Source organism: Oncorhynchus gorbuscha, linkage group LG02 (assembly GCF_021184085.1).
Source record: "Oncorhynchus gorbuscha isolate QuinsamMale2020 ecotype Even-year linkage group LG02, OgorEven_v1.0, whole genome shotgun sequence".
NCBI lineage: Eukaryota > Metazoa > Chordata > Actinopteri > Salmoniformes > Salmonidae > Oncorhynchus > Oncorhynchus gorbuscha.
The window spans coordinates 76,468,035-76,487,472 of record NC_060174.1 but is presented as its reverse complement, the minus strand read 5'-3'; the positions used below and the strand labels follow the sequence as shown (position 1 = coordinate 76,487,472).

Below are 19,438 nucleotides of genomic sequence, written 5' to 3'. Positions count from 1 at the left end.
GGGGTTTTAGGCTGGGTTTCTCTACAGCACTTTGATATATCAGCTGATGTGAGAAGGGCTAAATAAATACATTTGATTTGATTTGTTTGTGAGAAAGGAAATATGTTTAATAAATAGTTAAATATAGAGATTTTTGCCTCCTGGGTCGCCCAGTGGTCTAAGGCATTGTATCGTAGTGCTAGCTGTGCCACCAGAGACTCTGGGTACGAGCACAGGCTCTGTTGCAGCTGGCTGCGACCGGGAGGTCCATGGGGCGGTGCACAATTGGCCTAGCGTCGTCCGGGTTAGGGAGGGTTTGGCCTGTAGGGATATTCTTGTCTCATCGCGCACTAGCGACTACTCTGGCAGGCCGGGTGCAGTGAGCGCTGACCAGGTTGCCAGGTGTACAGTGTTTCCTCCGACACATTGGTGTGGCAGTGCGGCATGGTTGGGTTGTGTTTCGGAGGACACATGGCTCTCAACCTTCATCTCTCCCAAGCCCTTACGGGAGTTGTAGCGATGAGACAAGATAGTAACTACTAACAATTGGATACCATGAAATTGGGGGGAAAAAATATATATAGAGTTTTTGAAACAAAATGTTTTTGTATTTCCTTTGTCTGAAAGGTCTGATAAAACAAAATAAAGTTTTGCCTGTTTTTACTTGATTCTTTGACTGTCTTGAGTATTACATCTGCTCCTGCCATGCCCTTACTGCTCATCCTGTGTCTCCTTCACCTGCCGCCACTCCCCCAGTGCTCTCTCCCTCTCCCTCTCCCTCTCTCTGTGTGAGATTGTGTGGGCGGAGACAGGTGTGCTGGAGTCAGAGCAGATCCCCACCAGCTGAAACCTGTTCCATAATCAAGACCTCTACAAATACTCAGTCCTGCCACTTCCACACTGCCAGATAGAAATCTCTGCTCAGTCAGTCTATGTTTCTAGCCGTTTCTTACTATTTATGTCCTGTTATCCTATTGTGCCTGTTTCCTTGCCTGACACGGTTTTCCTCTCTGCTACAGTTTTTTAATCCATTTTGAATTCAGGCTGCAATACAACAAAATGTGGAATGAGTAAAGGGGTATGAATACTTATTTTTGTTTTACAATCTAAGCCCCTCACAAATATTAGATAAAACAAGTTTTGCAATGCTGTCATTCTGTCCTCCAAGGCTGACAGTTCTGCTTCTTGGGCTTGAATACCAATCAATGTGAAGTGATTTATATAGGCCTAACTCAAGGTTGTAATTTTGCCTGTATTCTCTCTCTTCAGCTCATCTACCTGGTTCTCGCTGACACTCAACCTGACCACTTATGCTGCAATGGAGAGAAACATGGACAAACCTAACCATCTTAATCAAAATATAATAACAGTAATAATAACTATGAATTTGTAGACCACATTTCCCACTCTATCATAAACATATTACTTAACACATACAGTTGAAGTCGGAAGTTTACATACATCTTAGCCAAATACATTTAACCTCAGTTTTTCACAATTCCTGACATTTAATCCAAGTAAATATTCCCTATCTTCGGTCAATTAGGGTCACCACTTTACTTTAAGAATGTGAAATGTCAGAATAATAGTATAGAATGATTTATTATTGTTTTGGGTAGCCTTCCACAAGCTTCCCACAATAAGTTGGGTGTATTTTGGCCCTTTCCTCCTAACAGAGCTGGTGTAATGAAGTCAGGTTTGTTGTCCTCCTTGCTCGCACATGCTTTTACTTTGTGCCCACACATTGAGATCAGGGCTTTGTGATGGCCACTCCAGTACCTTGACTTCAAATTTTATTTGTCACATACACATGGTAAGCAGATGTTAATGCCAGTGTCGCGAAATGCCTGTGCTCCTAGATCCGACAATGCAGTAATATCCAACGAGCAATCTAACGTAATAATTTCACAACAATTACCTTATATACACAAGTGTAAAGGAATGATTAAGAATATGTACATAAGAATATATGAATGAGTGATGGTATAGAACGGCATAGGCAAGATGCAGTAGATGATATAGAGTACAGTATATACATATGAGATTAGTAATGTAGGGAATGTAAACATTACATGAAGTGGCATTGTTTAAAGTGGCTAGTGATACATTTATTACATACATTTTTCCATTATTAAAGTGGCTGGAGTTGAGTCAGTATGTTGGCAGCAGACACTCAATGTTAGTAATAGCTATTTAACAGTCTGATGGCCTGGAGATAGAAGCTGTTTTTCAGTCTCTCGGTCCCAGCTTTGATGCACCTGTACTGACCTCGCCTTCTGGATGATAGCGGGGTGAACAGGCAGTGGCTCGGGTGGTTGTTGTCCTTGATGATCTTTTTGGCCTTCCTGTGACATCGGGTGGTGTAGGTGTCCTGGAGGGCAGGTAGTTTGCCCCCGGTGATGCGTTGTGCAGATCTCACTACCCTCTGGAGATCCTTACGGTTATGGGCGGAGCAGTTGCCGTACCATGCGGTGATACAGTCTGACAGGATGTTCATCGATTGTGCATCTGTAAAAGTTTGTGAGTGTTTTTGGACACAAGCAGAGTTTCTTCAGGCTCCTGAGGTTGAAGAGGCGCTGCTGCGCCTTCTTCACCACGCTGTCTGTGTGGTTGGACCATTTCAGATTGTCCGTGATGTGTACGCCGAGGAACTTAAAACTTTGTACCCTCTACACTACTGTCCCGTCGATGTGGATAGGGGGGTGCTTTCTCTGCTGTCTGCTGAAGTCTCCTTTGTTTTGTTGACGTTGAGTGTGTGGTTATTTTCCTGACACCACACTCCGTGGGCCCTCACCTACTCCCTCTAGGCCGTCTCGTCGTTGTTGGTAATCAAGCCTACCACTGTAGTGTCGTCTGCAAACTTGATGATTGAGTTAGAGGCGTACATGGCCACGCAGTTGTGGGTGAACAGGGAGTACAGGAGAGGGCTGAGAACCCACCCTTGTGGGGCCCCAGTGTTGAGGATCAGCGGGGTGGAGATGTTGTTACCTACCCTCACTACCTGGGGGCGGCCCATCAAGAAGTCCAGGACCCAGTTGCACAGGGTGGGGTCGAGACCCGGGGTCTCGAGCTTGATGACGAGTTTGGAGGGTACAATGGTGTTAAATGCTGAGCGGTAGTCGATGAACAGCATTCTCACATAGGTATTCCTCTTGTCCAGATGGGTTAGGGAAGTCTGCAGTGTGATGGTTGGGTTGGTGTTCTTCAGCTTGCTAGCGTCCCCGTTTTTCCTCCAAACAAAACAATGGTTATGGCCAAACAGTTCTATTTTGGTTTCATCAGACCAGAGGACATTACTCAAAAAAGTACTATCTTTGTCCCCATGTGCAGTTGCAACCCGTAGTCTGGCTTTTTATGGTGTTTTTGGAGCAGTGGTTTCTTCCTTCTGAGCAGCCTTTCAGGTTATGTCAATATAGGACTCGTTTACCTCGTTTTCTTTTTTGTACCTTTTTCCTCCAGCATCTTCACAAGGTCCTTTGCTGTTCTGGGATTGATTTGCACTTTTCGCACCAAAGTAGGTTCATCTCTAGGAGACCGAACACGTCTCCATCCTGAGCGGTATGACGGCTGCGTGGTCCCATGGTGTTTATACTTGCCTACTATTGTTTGTACAGATTAATGTGGTACCTTCAGGCATTTGGAAATTGCCCCCAAGGATGAACCAGACATCAATGCAGATTTATTTTGATTATCTCATGATGTCAAGCAAAGAGGCACTGAGTTTGAAGGTAGGCCTTGAATTACATCCATAGGTACACCTCCAATTGACTCCAATTATGTCAATTAGCCTGTCAGAATCTTCTAAAGCCATGACATAATTTTCTGGAATGTTCCAAGCTGTTGGAAAAATGACTTGTGTCATGAATAAAGTAGATGTCCTAACCGACTTATGGCGCCGACTGAGATGGCCGCCTCGCTTCGCGTTCCTAGGAAACTATGCAGTTTTTTGTTTTTTTACGTGTTATTTCTTACATTAGTACCCCAGGTCATCTTAGGTTTCATTACATACAGTCGAGAAGAACTACTGAATATAAGATCAGCGTCAACTCACCATCAGTACGACCAAGAATATGTTTTCCGCGACGCGGATCCTGTGTTCTGCCTTACAAACAGGACAACGGAATGGATCGCATGCAGCGACCCAATGAAACGACTCCGAAAAAGAGGGAAACGCGGCGGTGTTCTGGTCAGACTCCGAAAAAGGGCACATCGCGCACCACTTCCCAGTATTCTTCTTGCCAATGTCCAGTCTCTCGACAACAAGGTTGATGAAATCCGAGCAAGGGTGGCATTCCAGAGGGATATCAGAGACTGCAACGTTCTCTGCTTTACGGAGACATGGCTTACTGGGAAAACGCTATCCAGGGCGGTACAGCCAACGGGTTTCTCCACGCATCGCGCGGACAGAAACAAACATCTCTCTGGTAAGAAGAGTGGAGGGGGCGTATGCCTCATGACTAACGGGACATGGTGTGATGAAGGAAACATACAGGAACTCAAATCCTTCTGTTCACCTGATTTAGAATTCCTCACAATCAAATGTAGACCGCATTATCTTCCAAGAGAATTCTCTTCGATTATAATCACAGCCGTATATATCCCCCCCCAAGCAGACACATCGATGGCTCTGAACGAACTTTATTTAACTCTTTGCAAACTGGAAAACATTTATCCGGAGGCTGCATTCATTGTAGCTGGAGATTTTAACAAAGCCAATCTGAAAACAAGACTCCCTAAATTTTATCAGCATATCGATTGCGCAACCAGGGGTGGTAAAACCTTGGATCACTGTTACTCTAACTTCCGCGACGCATATAAGGCCCTGCCCCGCCCCCTTTCGGAAAAGCTGACCACGACTCCATTTTGCTGATCCCTGCCTACAGGCAGAAATTAAAACAAGAGGCTCCCACGCTGAGGTCTGTCCAACGCTGGTCAGACCAAGCTGACTCTACACTCCAAGACTGCTTCCATCACGTGGACTGGGACATGTTTCGTATTGCGTCAGATGGGAATATTGACGAATACGCTGATTCGGTGTGCGAGTTCATTAGAACGTGCGTCGAAGATGTCGTTCCCATAGCAACGATAAAAACATTCCCTAACCAGAAACCGTGGATTGATGGCAGCATTCGCGTGAAACTGAAAGCGCGAACCACTGCTTTTAATCAGGGCAAGGTGTCTGGCAACATGACTGAATACAAACAGTGCAGCTATTCCCTCCGTAAGGCTATCAAACAAGCTAAGCGTCAGTACAGAGACAAAGTGGAATCTCAATTCAATGGCTCAGACACAAGAGGCATGTGGCAGGGTCTACAGTCAATCACGGACTACAAGATGAAATCCAGCCCAGTCACGGACCAGGATGTCTTGCTCCCAGGCAGACTAAATAACTTTTTTGCCCGCTTTGAGGACAATACAGTGCCACTGACACGGCCTGCAACGGAAACATGCAGTCTCTCCTTCACTGCAGCCGAGGTGATTAAGACATTTAAACGTGTTAACCCTCGCAAGGCTGCAGGCCCAGACGGCATCCCCAGCCGCGCCCTCCGAGCATGCGCAGACCAGCTGGCCGGTGTGTTTACGGACATATTCAATCAATCCCTATACCAGTCTGCTGTTCCCACATGCTTCAAGAGGGCCACCATTGTTCCTGTTCCCAAGAAAGCTAAGGTAACTGAGCTAAACGACTACCGCCCCGTAGCACTCACTTCCGTCATCATGAAGTGCTTTGAGAGACTAGTCAAGGACCATATCACCTCCACCCTACCTGACACCCTAGACCCACTCCAATTTGCTTACCGCCCAAATAGGTCCACACGATGATGCAATCTCAACCACACTGCACACTGCCCTAACCCACCTGGACAAGAGGAATACCTATGTGAGAATGCTGTTCATCGACTACAGCTCGGCATTCAACACCATAGTACCCTCCAAGCTCGTCATCAAGCTCGAGACCCTGGGTCTCGACCCCGCCCTGTGCAACTGGGTACTGGACTTCCTGACGGGCCGCCCCCAGGTGGTGAGGGTAGGCAACAACATCTCCTCCCCGCTGATCCTCAACACGGGGGCCCCACAAGGGTGCGTTCTGAGCCCTCTCCTGTACTCCTTGTTCACCCACGACTGCGTGGCCACGCACTCCTCCAACTCAATCATCAAGTTTGCGGACGACACAACAGTGGTAGGCTTGATTACCAACAACGACGAGACGGCCTACAGGGAGGAGGTGAGGGCCCTTGGAGTGTGGTGTCAGGAAAATAACCTCACACTCAACGTCAACAAAACTAAGGAGATGATTGTGGACTTCAGGAAACAGCAGAGGGAACACCCCCCTATCCACATCGATGGAACAGTAGTGGAGAGGGTAGCTAGTTTTAAGTTCCTCGGCATACACATCACAGACAAACTGAATTGGTCCACTCACACTGACAGCGTCGTGAAGAAGGCGCAGCAGCGCCTATTCAACCTCAGGAGGCTGAAGAAATTCGGCTTGTCACCAAAAGCACTCACAAACTTCTACAGATGCACAATCGAGAGCATCCTGGCGGGCTGTATCACCGCCTGGTACGGCAACTGCTCCGCCCTCAACCGTAAGGCTCTCCAGAGGGTAGTGAGGACTGCACAACGCATCACCGGGGCAAACTACCTGCCCTCCAGGACACCTACACCACCCGTTGTTACAGGAAGGCCATAAAGATCATCAAGGACATCAACCACCCGAACCACTGCCTGTTCACCCCGCTATCATCCAGAAGGCGAGGTCAGTACAGGTGCATCAAAGCTGGGACCGAGAGACTGAAAAACAGCTTCTATCTCAAGGCCATCAGACTGTTAAATAGCCACCACTAACATTGAGTGGCTGCTGCCAACACACTGTCATTGACACTGACCCAACTCCAGCCATTTTAATAATGGGAATTGATGGGAAATGATGTAAATATATCACTAGCCACTTTAAACAATGCTACCTTATATAATGTTACTTACCCTACATTATTCATCTCATATACATATGTATATACTGTACTCTACAACATCGACTGCATCCTTATGTAACACATGTATCACTAGCCACTTTAACTATGCCACTTTGTTTACTTTGTCTACACACTCATCTCATATGTATATACTGTACTCGATACCATCTACTGTATGCTGCTCTGTACCATCACTCATTCATATATCCTTATGTACATGTTCCTTATCCCCTTACACTGTGTATAAGACTGTAGTTTTGGAATTGTTAGTTAGATTACTTGTTGGTTATCACTGCATTGTCGGAACTAGAAGCACAAGCATTTCGCTACACTCGCATTAACATCTGCTAACCATGTGTATGTGACAAATAAAATTTGATTTGATTTGATTTGATTTTGACTTGCCAAAACTATAGTTTGTTAACATGAAATTTGTGGAGTGGTTGAAAATGAGTTTTAATGACTCCAACCTGTGTATGTAAACTTCCGACTTCAACTGTATCACATATTCTTACCCACATTTTCTCTCTCAGTGGTGGTCACTCTGGCCTCCAAGGCTGCTACTTGAGCTGGAAATCAAAATGAATGACATTGATCAGTATGTGAATCTTCATCATGACTAAATAGGTTGCAAAATTACTTCAAATCCCAAAAGACTATTATTGCATGTAGTCTCTCTCTCTGCAGCTCCCCAACCTGCTCCTCCATGTTCCTCAGCTCCACTCTCTGTTCAACCACCACGTCTCTAGGACTCTCAGTTCAGCCCAGATGTCAGCAGAGGTCTGACTTTTCATCTGTTTGTGAGTTGTCTCCTCTGCCTCCGTTCCTTGACCCCACTCCCTATTCGCTGTAGCCCTGTGGAGTGATGTCAGACCCCTCCACTCTCTCCCTGAGCTCATGTCCCGAACAGACAGAACAGTAAAACCAGCAGACCTACAGCACCCCTCATTCTGAAAATAATCCTGTTCAGAAATGTACTCTCCATCTGTGTCCTTAAATTCATAGGTGGCCAATACATGAGAATCTAACACTTGTCTTCAGTGGAATACAGTGCCTTGCAAAAGTATTCACCCCCTTGGCGTTTTTTCTATGTTGTTGCAATTCAACCTGTAATTTAAATGGATTTTTTATTTGGATTTCATATAATGGACATACACAAAATAGTCCAAATTGGTGAAGTGAAACTAGAACAATTACTTGCTTGAAAAATTAAAAAAATATATAAATACGGAGAAGTGGTGTGTGCATATGTATTCACCCCCTTTGTTATGAAGCCCCTAAATCAGATCTGGTGCAACCAATTACCTTCAGATGTCACATACTTCGTTAAATAAAGTCCACCTGTGTGCAATCACATGATTTTGTCACATGATCTGTCACATGATCTCAGTATATACATGTATATACACCTGTTCTGAAAGGCCGAACAGGCTGCAACACCACTAAGCAAGGGACACCACCAAGCAAGTGGCACCACAAAGACCAAGGAGCTCTCCAAACAGGCAAGGGACAAAGTTGTGGAGAAGTACAGATCAGGGTTGGGTTCTAAAAAATATCTGAAAATTTGAACATCCCACAGAGCACCATTAAATCCATTATTAAAAAATGGAAAGAACATGGCACCACAACAAACCTGCCAAGAGATGGCCGCCCACCAAAACTCACGGACCAGGCAAGGAAGGCATTAATCAGAGAGGCAACAAAGAGACCAAAGATAACCATGAAGGACCTGCAAAGCTCCACAGCGGAGATTGGAGTATCTGTCCATAGGACCACTTTAAGCTGTACATTCCACAGAGCTGGGCTTTATGGAAGAGTAGCCAGAAAAAAGCCAGTGCTTAAATTAAAAAATAAGCAAGCAAACATGTTTGATGTTTGCCAAAAGGCATTTGGGAGACTCCCCAAACGTATGGAAGAAGGTACTCTGGTCAGATGAGACTAAAATGGAGCTTTTTGTCTGTCAAGGAAAATGCTATGTCTGGCACAAACCCAACACCTCTCATCACACCGAGGACACCATCCCCACAGTGAAGCATGGTGGTAGCAGCATCATGCTGTGGGGATATTTTTAATTGGCTGGGACTGGGAAAATAGTAAGAATTGAAGGACTGATGATGGCTCTAAATACAGGGAAGTTATTGAGGGAAATCTGTTTCAGTCTTCCAGAGATTTGAGACTGGGATGGAGGTTCACCTTCCATTAGGACAATGACCTTAAATATACTGCTAAAGTAACACTTGAGTGGTTTAAGGGGAAACATTTAAATGTCTTTGAATGGCCTAGTTAAAGCCCAGACCTCAATCCAATTGAGAGTCTGTGGTATGACTTAAAGAATGCTGTACACCAGCAGGAACCCATCCTACTTGATGGAGCTGGAGCAGTTTTACCTTGAAGAATTGGCAAAAATCCCAGTGGCAACATGTGCCAAGCTTATAGAGGCATACCCCAAGAGACTTGCAGCTGTAACTGCTGCAAACGGTGGCTCTACAAAGTATTGACTTTAGAGGGAGTGAATAATTATGCACGCTCAAGTTTTCAGTTTTTTTGTCTTATATCTTGTTTGTCTCAAAATATTTTGCTTCTCCAAAGTGGTAGGCATGTTGTGTGAATCAGGTTGTAAGGCAACAAAATGGGAAAAATGCCAAGGGGGTGAATACCTTCTAAAGGCACTGTACATTAAGAACTCTGATAAACCAGAGAACATAAAGGAAGAGGACCCTACAGAAGGGTATTCTAATGTTGATATTGTACAAGGCTGTGGGAGAGTAAAACCTGATTTATCTGAAGGTCTGTGTCTCAAATGAGCCCTTATTCCTAACTTTTGACAAGAGAACAAATGAGGCCCAAAACGTGTAAACTGAATGTGCCTCTTTTTCTTCTGCTTATGTCCAGTTGTTTAGTTATTTGTTTCTGTTCCTAAGTAAAATATGTATATTCTCAGAGTCATAAGTACAATGCCATGTGTTACAGTTGAATTCTGGGCTTTGTTCATCCACCGTAGGAATAGAAGACAGTGCACAGTAAGAGTTGTTAAACATGATTTTACGGACAGTTCCACCAGTAACAAAATCCCAATTTAACATCTGTTTGCAGCTAATGAGGCCATACCTAATTACTCACCAGAGAAGTATACACACAAACACCACCAATTATAGTTAAATACAGTAGCTAAATTACTTTTTATGATTAATATTCTGTAATGATGCAATTTACCTAGAGTTTAATGTAAACATACGTTGCATTGGAGCTCTCTTGTTTAATTATTCCAGGGAAAGTTCTTAATGAATGTAGTGTAGACATACAAACTAGATAAATAACAAGTCCCTTCGGCCTCTCACATCATCCTGTGGAAAAACAGGGACGATGGGATGCTGGTAAAATAATTGTATTTAAGAAGCTGCTCAGCTTCAAGATCACTGAGTGTGACCTGCACTCACTCAGGTAAGAGGTTAACCCTCCGATACTGCAAAACTATCATACAGATTTTGTTTTTTAACAGTTGGATTTGTGGATTTGTCTGAAAATACTTCAGTAGGAAACACTATGTGAATTTGTATAGATATTATTTATATATGAGCGTTAAGTGTAAATGTGTGTTTTGTTTACAAACTTTTATTTTATAGTAATCAGATTTCAACAGATTAGTGCACAATATTTGCATTCACTAACACATTTTGAAATCAGCGTTCAATCTTTTGGCTGGATTTGTTAAAGGCCGAAGGCAGGCATTTTTATTTCAATATCAAATCATTTCTGGCTAACAAATAAGTACCTTACTGTAATATTATTCCATACAAATTGTCAAAAAGAACCAAAAATAGCTTTTCAACAAAAATTGTTTTCTCAAGCAAAAAAATGTCTAGGACTGTCTGGGAGTGGTCTGAGTGGGGAGGGGGATGAATATGTCATCTGAACAGTAATCTGTTCTTGGCAAAAAAGGTTTGGAAATGTTTGTTATTGGTCTATGTTAACAAATGTTACTATATGTATATGTATGTATATTTGTGCAGATGTGGCTATGTATGTGTATATATATATATTTACTATTTACAAAAAATATATGTGGGGGATTATAAATTATGCAGACAATTACATTGATGGATGTTACAATCTATCTGCCATATTAAAGCTGACCATTAATAATGTTACTTTCTGGACAACTGAGAACTTGGAAAAAAACAAAGTAAAATCATGATGTCAGTGACCTCCAGGTGGGAAAGTCGGAGGGCTGGAAAAATGCCAGTTTCCAATTTGGAATTCCAAGTTGGATAACTCTTCAAAACAATGATTCCCGGTCTGAGCTCATTTTCCCCGAGTTCGCAGTTGTCATGAACACACTGAAGATGGAAGTTGGAGTTCCAAGTTCCCAGTTGTATGGATCGAGGCATTATACTGCCTCGATCCATACAAAACTCCACCCATGCGAAACCTCCCGATTAGAATGTCCTGTATAGATTGTATTTTCAACTAGCAACTATCAGGAAATAATACTCATCAAATTTCTTCACACGTTTACAGTCTGCGTTTTATCAGCTGTTGTACAATACGACAGAATTTTGACTGCATTGGGCCTGTAACTGAACATAATTGAGAACCACTTCCTATGAATTAGTATACATGTTTGTGTTATATCACATCGAATATATCATAGATTTCAACACTCTGACACCACCAAGGTTGAGAATCTGAAATAATAAGTGTTATATATTTTGTTTCTACAGGCAACACTTTTCAAAGAAATTATAGTTACACCATATATTATTGTAGATACTTTCGTAACAAGAATATAACTGTACAAAGCCATGTTTGTTAAGAATGAGCTTATTCTATCTGTAGGCTACAAGGTATCAATGTATCTCTCTGTCTGCACCAGGTTTGTCTGAGATCCTATCAGGCCCACTGGCCCAGAGGTATGAACAGCACCCAGTCCAGCCCTGTCGCCTTCTTCATCATCCAGGGCCTGGCCAGTCTGGGGGAGAAGAAGATGGTCCTGTTTATCATCTTCCTGCTGGCCTACACCGTCATCCTAGGTGGAAACATCATGATCATCTACCTGGTACTGTACATTGTACACGCACAGCCAGAACCAGATCACAATAACATTAGATATAGATGATGTTATAAGAGACCATGAGTTGTAGTTAGTGTAAGTATTCAAAGGGCTTTGTTCAGGTCCTCTCACTTGTAATTTACTCTAAGGGCCCGTAGACAACACTATACTCCCCAGGAGTCAGGAGTTTAGAACTCTTGAGATTTATGGCTTGGGCTCAGAGTTTCCCCTGGTCGAGTCATGTTGTCAGTAAAAACTCTCAACTGGGCCTATCTATGACATCACTGTCTAACCGCTTTCTTTATCTCATCCTAAAGGTCCGGACCGACCCGAAGCTGGGCTCCCCCATGTACTTCTTCCTCCACAACCTGTCCATCGTGGACATGATTTACACAACGGTCACCATCCCTAACATGTTGTCAGGCTTCCTGACTGAGGTCAAGACTGTGTCCGTCCCCGGATGCTTCCTCCAGATGTACTGTTTCATCCACATGTCTGTTACCGGCCGCGCCCTGCTGACCGCTATGGCCTACGACCGCTATGTGGCCATCTGTAATCCTCTCCGCTATGCCGCTGTGATGACCCGCCCCGTCTGCCTGCTACTCATCATTGGGGCATGGACCTTCGGTGCCATGTGCACCTTCCCAAACACTAGCATGGCAGTACAGCGTTCATACTGTGGACCCAATGTGGTGCGCCACTGCTGGTGTGACCCGTCCTCAGTGAGGCTGCTGGTGTGTGGGGACACTCAGGTGGACAGCATCGTGTCACTGTCTTTTGCCCTCGTAGCGCTGCTCACCACGGGTGTGCTCATCCTCACTTCCTACATCCTCATCGGTGTGAAGATAGCTAAAATGGGCGCTGCAGAGCGACTGAAGGCGTTTAGCACCTGTGCCGCCCACCTGACGGTTGTGTCCATTTCTTACAGCTCTGCCTCATTTGTCTATATCTCCTACCGTGTGGGAAACTTCTCTCCAGAGGTGACCCTCCTCTTCATCCTCTTTCTCCCCCTCCTCCTTTCCCTGTTTTAAGGACTGTTTAACTCCTCCATCAGATAACCTTCAGTCAACACAGATCTTACATTCACCATTTGAAGAGTTTGACTGATATTTGTGCCATTACTCTGGTTACCCATGTCCTCTCTGATTTGTCATTCACTGTTGATGTCTAATACATTCCCACCAGGAGATGGCACTGTTGTATTATTTTAGTGTAACATACTGATGCTCTTCAGTCACTGTATATTTGTGTCATGTTGTCAGTGCTGTGAAAATCCCAATAACAGGGTTGGGGTCAATTTCATTTAAATTCCAGTCAATTAAGAAAGTATATGAAGTTCCAATTGTAATTCCATTTTCCTAATTGAAAAGCGTTGAGGATAATTGGAATTTCAGAGTACTTCCTGAATTGATTGGAATTTAAATGGAATCCAACCATCCCTAATAATGCTATGTATATGTTTATGGTTGAATATGATCAAGGCCATACTGTTAATAATGTTGTGATAAGGTTAGATAACATTGTGTTGATGTTGTAAGTGCGTATCATTGTTGTTTAATAATGTGTAACTTTTTGTTTATTATACTGTGGTTGTGGGTATCATTGTTGCATTGCGGTTGTCTTAATGTTGTATTCATGTTGTGTTATTGTTGTAGGTGCGTATCATCGTGTCGGTGCTGTACTCGGCTCTGACTCCTTTCCTGAACCCGATGATCTACAGCCTGAGGAACAAGGAGCTCAGAGTGGCCATCAAGAGGGCCTTCTGCCGACACAGACGTCTCACTGCAGAGCCGCAAAACACTCAACACACTATCCTGACAGCAAAACATTCAATTCAAGCTCCTTTAAAATAGTTTAGTATGGGCTAAAAAGTGTGATAATTTTCAAAGATTCCAAAATAATTCCAATTATTGTTTGTTTTTTGGAAAGCAGAACAGCTAAATGTTTCATTATCATGCACTTATAAATGAAACCGAACAATATTTGTGTTTACCATTTGGTTAATTTTGTAGGTTGCACAACTGTATACATCTGATTTAATAGTTTTAAGTTTATTGATAAAAACGAAATAACAACTGTAAAGTCCTGTTCAATCGCATTGTACAAACTACCAGATTCAGTACTAAATGGTATGTGATTATACTAGTTTTTAATCAATACCAAAGAAACAACAGTCATTGTTAGGTGATTATTGTGTAATTACAATCTCGCAATATTATTCCTAAATATCAGAGTAATAGCACAATGTCAAATAAAGTGTACCAACAGATTTAGGTTTTGTGCCTCTGCCTTCTCTGTAAGTGTCACAAATTAAAATAAAACTTTGTACAATAAAATATTCTATGATGGTTTGTTTGCATTTGGAAATTAAATCAAGAAATGATTCATGGAACACCACCTAAAATAAATGTCAGTTTGAAAACACAGTACGCCACACACATATACTGCAGTTCTCATTATATTAAATATTATTTATTTATCCCATCAGATTTAACACAGAATACTGCATCTACCTTGGCTCTTTGAACACGCTAAATATCCTGTTTAATCTCTTTAGTCTGTAAACCATATATTATGTGGTTGACACAGGTAGGGACCACACTAACCAGCGCACTATTCAGCTTGTGCAGGTCTGCATAGGCTAGGAAGCAATGGAGGATGATAATGGTAAACCCACATCCCAGCACAATATGGTAGACCAGTAAGCATGTGCTACAGGTTGTCAGGGCCTTGCTGTTTAAAGAGCTGTTCTACTACTCAGACAAACAATGGCAATCTTCAGATAGGTGAGACTGATGCTGCCTATGGACGAGACAAACAGCATAACAGTAAATGTTAAGACATATATGTTATATATAAACACGGTCTCGCAGGAGAGCTTGAATAAGGAGGCGCATAAACATGAGCACAGAAAGCCTGAATGACACACTCCATGTAAGTGATATATCGCTCGGGAGCTGCTGTCAAAATGTCCCCTAATAGACGAGGTATTATCGCTGTAGCCCCAACTATCTAATTAAGAGACAAGTTTCAGAAAAGGATGTACATGGGATAATGCAGGCTCCTCTCCATGGAGATCAGTACTATGAGGCCGCTGTTGGCCACGAGGTGAAGATGTAGATGATAAGGAAGAGGATTAGGTCAGGGTATAAGGTATGTTGAGTGACCTTTAAGAGATTAAAGGGAAGTTCAGGATTTTATAACTTGATAGAAGAACTTGTTTTCTTTAACCTTATCAGTCCCGAGACCCATCTGACTTTCATTTATCTGAATGTTTATATGTTTTTATTATAAAAACCTGATAAAAAGGAATTTATATGAATGCTGTAAGTACAGAAATGGTTTGCTCAGTGGGAAATAAATATCCAACTAGTCAGTGACAACTGTGTGGAGTTTGTGACAGCAACTATGTGAGCTTATTACAGTTTTATAGACACTACGTCCTGGGATTTCCTATGATCTTCTATGAAGAACCCCACCCTTACCTTCTAACGACTATTGTGTAGCTTGTGAACGTCATATAGAGCACAACATGTCACATGAGAGTCCCAGCTTTTCATAGATCGCTTTTAATTGTTTGCAGCTCAAACCATTCAGACTCTACAGACATTTTTGTACAAAGACTTGGCCCCGGGTCCCTTCAGGATCCGCCCTTGTGTCACAAACACCTTTCTAGCTCAGCCCCCATTAAACACACAGACTAATGGTACCAACGGATGCAGAAGAATTAGACAAACTAATGGTAAATCATATCAAATCGAATCAAATGTATTTATATAGCACTTCATACATCAGCTGATATCTCAAAGTGCTGTACAGAAACCCAGCCTAAAACCCCAAACAGCAAGCAATGCAGGTGTAGAAGCACGGTGGCTAGGAAAAACTCCCTAGAAAGGCCAAAACCTAGGAATAAACCTAGAGAGGAACCAGGCTATGTGGGGTGGCCAGTCCTCTTCTGGCTGTGCTGGGTGGAGATTATAACAGAACATGGCCAAGATGTTAAAATGTTCATAAATGACCAGCATGGTCGAATAATAAGAAGGCAGAACAGTTGAAACTGGAGCAGCAGCACGGCCAGGTGGACTGGGGACAGCAAGGAGTCATCATGTCAGGTAGTCCTGGGGCATGGTCCTAGGGCTCAGGTCAGTTGAAACTGGAGCAGCAGCACGGCCATGTGGACTGGGGACAGCAAGGTGTCATCATGTCAGGTAGTCCTGGGGCATGGTCTTAGGGCTCAGGTCCTCCGCCATGTGGACTGGGGACAGCAAGGTGTCATCATGTCAGTAGTCCTGGGGCAAGGGCTCAGGTCCTCCGAGAGAGAGAAAGAAAGAGAGAAGGAGAGAATTAGAGAACGCACACTTAGATTCACACAGGACACCGAATAGGACAGGAGAAGTACTCCAGATATAACAAACTGACCCTTGCCCCCCGACACACAAACTACTGCAGCATAAATACTGGAGGCTGAGACAGGAGGGGTCAGGAGACACTGTGGCCCCATCCGAGGACACCCCCGGACAGGGCCAAACAGGAAGGATATAACCTTATTTTTATTTTATTTTATTTTTTTCACCTTTATTTAACCAGGTAGGCTAGTTGAGAACAAGTTTTCATTTGCAACTGCGACCTGGCCAAGATTAAGCATAGCAGTGTGAACAGACAACACAGAGTTACACATGGAGTAAACAATTAACAAGTCAATAACACAGTAGAATTTTTTTTTAAGAGTCTATATACATTGTGTGCAAAAGGCATGAGGAGGTAGGCGAATAATTACAATTTTACAGATTAACACTGGAGTGATAAATGATCAGATGGTCATGTACAGGTAGAGATATAGGTGTGCAAAAGAGCAGAAAAGTAAGTAAATAAAAACAGTATGGGGATGAGGTAGGTAAAAATGGGTGGGCTATTTACCGATAGACTATGTACAGCTGCAGCGATCGGTTAGCTGCTCTGATAGAAGATGTTTGAAGTTGGTGAGGGAGATAAAAGTCTCCAACTTCAGTGATTTTTGCAATTCGTTCCAGTCACAGGCAGCAGAGAACTGGAATGAAAGGCAGCCAAATGAGGTGTTGGCTTTAGGGATGATCAGAGCGATACACCTGCTGGAGCGCGTGCTACGGGTGGGTGTTGCCATCGTGACCAGTGAACTGAGATAAGGCGGAGCTTTACCTAGCATGGACTTGTAGATGACCTGGAGCCAGTGGGTCTGGCGACGAATATGTAGCGAGGGCCAGCCGACTAGAGAATACAGGTCGCAGTGGTGGGTGGTATAAGGTGTTTTAGTGACAAACGGATGGCACTGTGATAAACTGCATCCAGTTTGCTGAGTAGAGTGTTGGAAGCTATTTTGTAGATAACATCGCCGAAGTCGAGGATCAGTAGGATAGTCAGTTTTACTAGGGTAAGTTTTGCGGTGTGAGTGAAGGAAGCTTTGTTGCGGAATAGAAAGCTGACTCTAGATTTGATTTTCGATTGGAGATGTTTGATATGAATCTGGAAGGAGAGTTTACAGTCTAGCCAGACACCTAGGTACTTATAGATGTCCACATTTTCAAGGTGAACCATCCAGTGTGGTGATGCTAGTCGGGCGTGCGGTTGCAGGCAGCGAACGGTTGAAAAGCATGCATTTGGTTTTACTAGCGTTTAAGAGCAGTTGGAGGCCACGGAAGGAGTGTTGTATGGCATTGAAGCTCCTTTGGAGGTTAGATAGCACAGTGTCCAAGGATGGGCTGGAAGTATACAGAATGGTGTCGTCTGCGTAGAGGTGGATCAGGGAATTGCCCGCAGCAAGAGCAACATCATTTATATATACAGAGAAAAGTCGGCCCGAGAATTGAACCCCGTGGCACCCCATAGAGACTGCCAGAGGACCGGACAGCATGCCCTCCGATTTGACACACTGAACTCTATCTGCAAAGTATTTGGTGAACCAGGCAAGGCAGTCATCAGAAAAACCGAGGCTACTGAGTCTGCCGATAAGAATATGGTGATTGACAGAGTCGAAAGCCTTGGCAAGGTCGATGAAGATGGCTGCACAGTACTGTCTTTTATCGATGGCAGTTATGATATCGTTTAGTACCTTGAGCGTGGCTGAGGTGCACCCGTGACCGGCTCGGAAACCAGATTGCACAGAGGAGAAGGTACGGTGGGATTCGAGATGGTCAGTGACCTATTTGTTGACTTGGCTTTCGAAGACCTTAGATAGGCAGGGCAGGATGGATATAGGTCTGTAACAGTTTGTGTCCAGGGTGTCTCCCCCTTTGAAGAGGGGGATGACTGCGGCAGCTTTCCATTCCTTGGCGATCTCAGACGATATGAAAGAGAGGTTGAACAGGCTGGGTTGCGACAATGGCGGCGGATAGTTTCAGAAATAGAGGGTCCAGATTGTCAAGCCCAGCTGATTTGTACGGGTCCAGGTTTTGCAGCTCTTACCTGGAGAGGCTTGGGCGAGTCGCTGCGGGGGGGGGGTTGGCATCACCAGCCGTTGAGAAATGCTTGTTGAAGTTTTCGATAATCATGGATTTATCGGTGGTGACCGTGTTACCTAGCCTCAGTGCAGTGGGCAGCTGGGAGGAGGTGCTGTTGTTCTCCATGGACTTCACAGTGTCCCATACCTTTTTGGAGTTGGAGCTGCAGGATGCAAATATCTGCCTGAAGAAGCTGGCCATAGCTTTCCTGACTGACTGTGTGTATTGGTTCCTGACTTCCCTGAACAGTTGCATATCGCGGGGACTATTCGATGCTATTGCAGTCCGCCACAGGATGTTTTTGTGCTGGTCGAGGGCAGTCAGGTCTGGAGTGAACCAAGGGCTATATCTGTTCTTAGTTCTGCATTTTTTGAACGGAGCATGCTTATCTAAAATGGTTAGGAAGTTACTTTTAAAGAATGACCAGGCATCCTCAACTGACGGGATGAGGTCAATGTCCTTCCAGGATACCCAGGCTAGGTCGATTAGAAAGGCCTGCTCACAGAAGTGTTTTAGGGAGCGTTTGACAGTGATGAGGGGTGGTCGTTTGACTGCGGATCCGTAGCGGAAACAGGCAATGAGGCAGTGATCGCTGAGATCCTGGTTGAAGACAGCGGAGGTGTATTTGGAGGGCCAGTTGGTCAGGATGACGTCTATGAGGGTGCCCTTGTTTACAGATTTAGGGTTGTACCTGGTGGGTTCCTTGATGATTTGTGTGAGATTGAGGGCATCTATCTTAGATTGTAGGACTGCCGGGGAGTTAAGCATATCCCAGTTTAGGTCACCTAACAGAACAAACTCTGAAGCTAGATGGGGGGGCGATCAATTCACATTTGGTGTCCAGGGCACAGCTGGGAGCTGAGGGGGGTCAGTAGCAATCGGCAACAGTGAGAGACTTATTTCTGGAGAGAGTAATTTTTAAAGGTTTAGGTTCCTCTGTTGGTCTGTATCTTTGCTTA

General features: G+C 43.9%; 1 protein-coding gene and 1 pseudogene across 1 annotated transcript; one reads left to right on the top strand and one right to left on the bottom strand.

Moving 5' to 3' along the window:
* Nucleotides 1–11,835: 11,835 nt before the first annotated feature.
* Nucleotides 11,836–14,357, top strand: LOC123994472 (olfactory receptor 1052-like). The gene is made up of 3 exons (XM_046297100.1): nucleotides 11,836–12,012; nucleotides 12,324–12,986; nucleotides 13,662–14,357. The coding sequence occupies exons 1-3, from the start codon at nucleotides 11,869–11,871 to the stop codon at nucleotides 13,857–13,859; spliced, it is 1,005 nt and encodes a 334-aa protein (XP_046153056.1). The 5' UTR covers nucleotides 11,836–11,868; the 3' UTR covers nucleotides 13,860–14,357.
* Nucleotides 14,358–14,474: 117 nt separating this feature from the next.
* On the bottom strand, nucleotides 14,475–15,120 carry LOC123990683 (annotated as a pseudogene).
* Between the last annotated feature and the right edge of the window lie 4,318 nt (nucleotides 15,121–19,438).

Bases quoted from the DNA above. Each gene is read 5' to 3' on its own strand.
- LOC123994472 (XM_046297100.1), top strand. From the start codon at position 11,869: ATGAACAGCACCCAGTCCAGCCCTGTCGCCTTCTTCATCATCCAGGGC. The intron at 12,013-12,323 runs GTACTGTACATT...CTCATCCTAAAG, and splicing joins ACATCATGATCATCTACCTG to GTCCGGACCGACCCGAAGCT. The intron at 12,987-13,661 runs GTGACCCTCCTC...TTATTGTTGTAG, and splicing joins TGGGAAACTTCTCTCCAGAG to GTGCGTATCATCGTGTCGGT.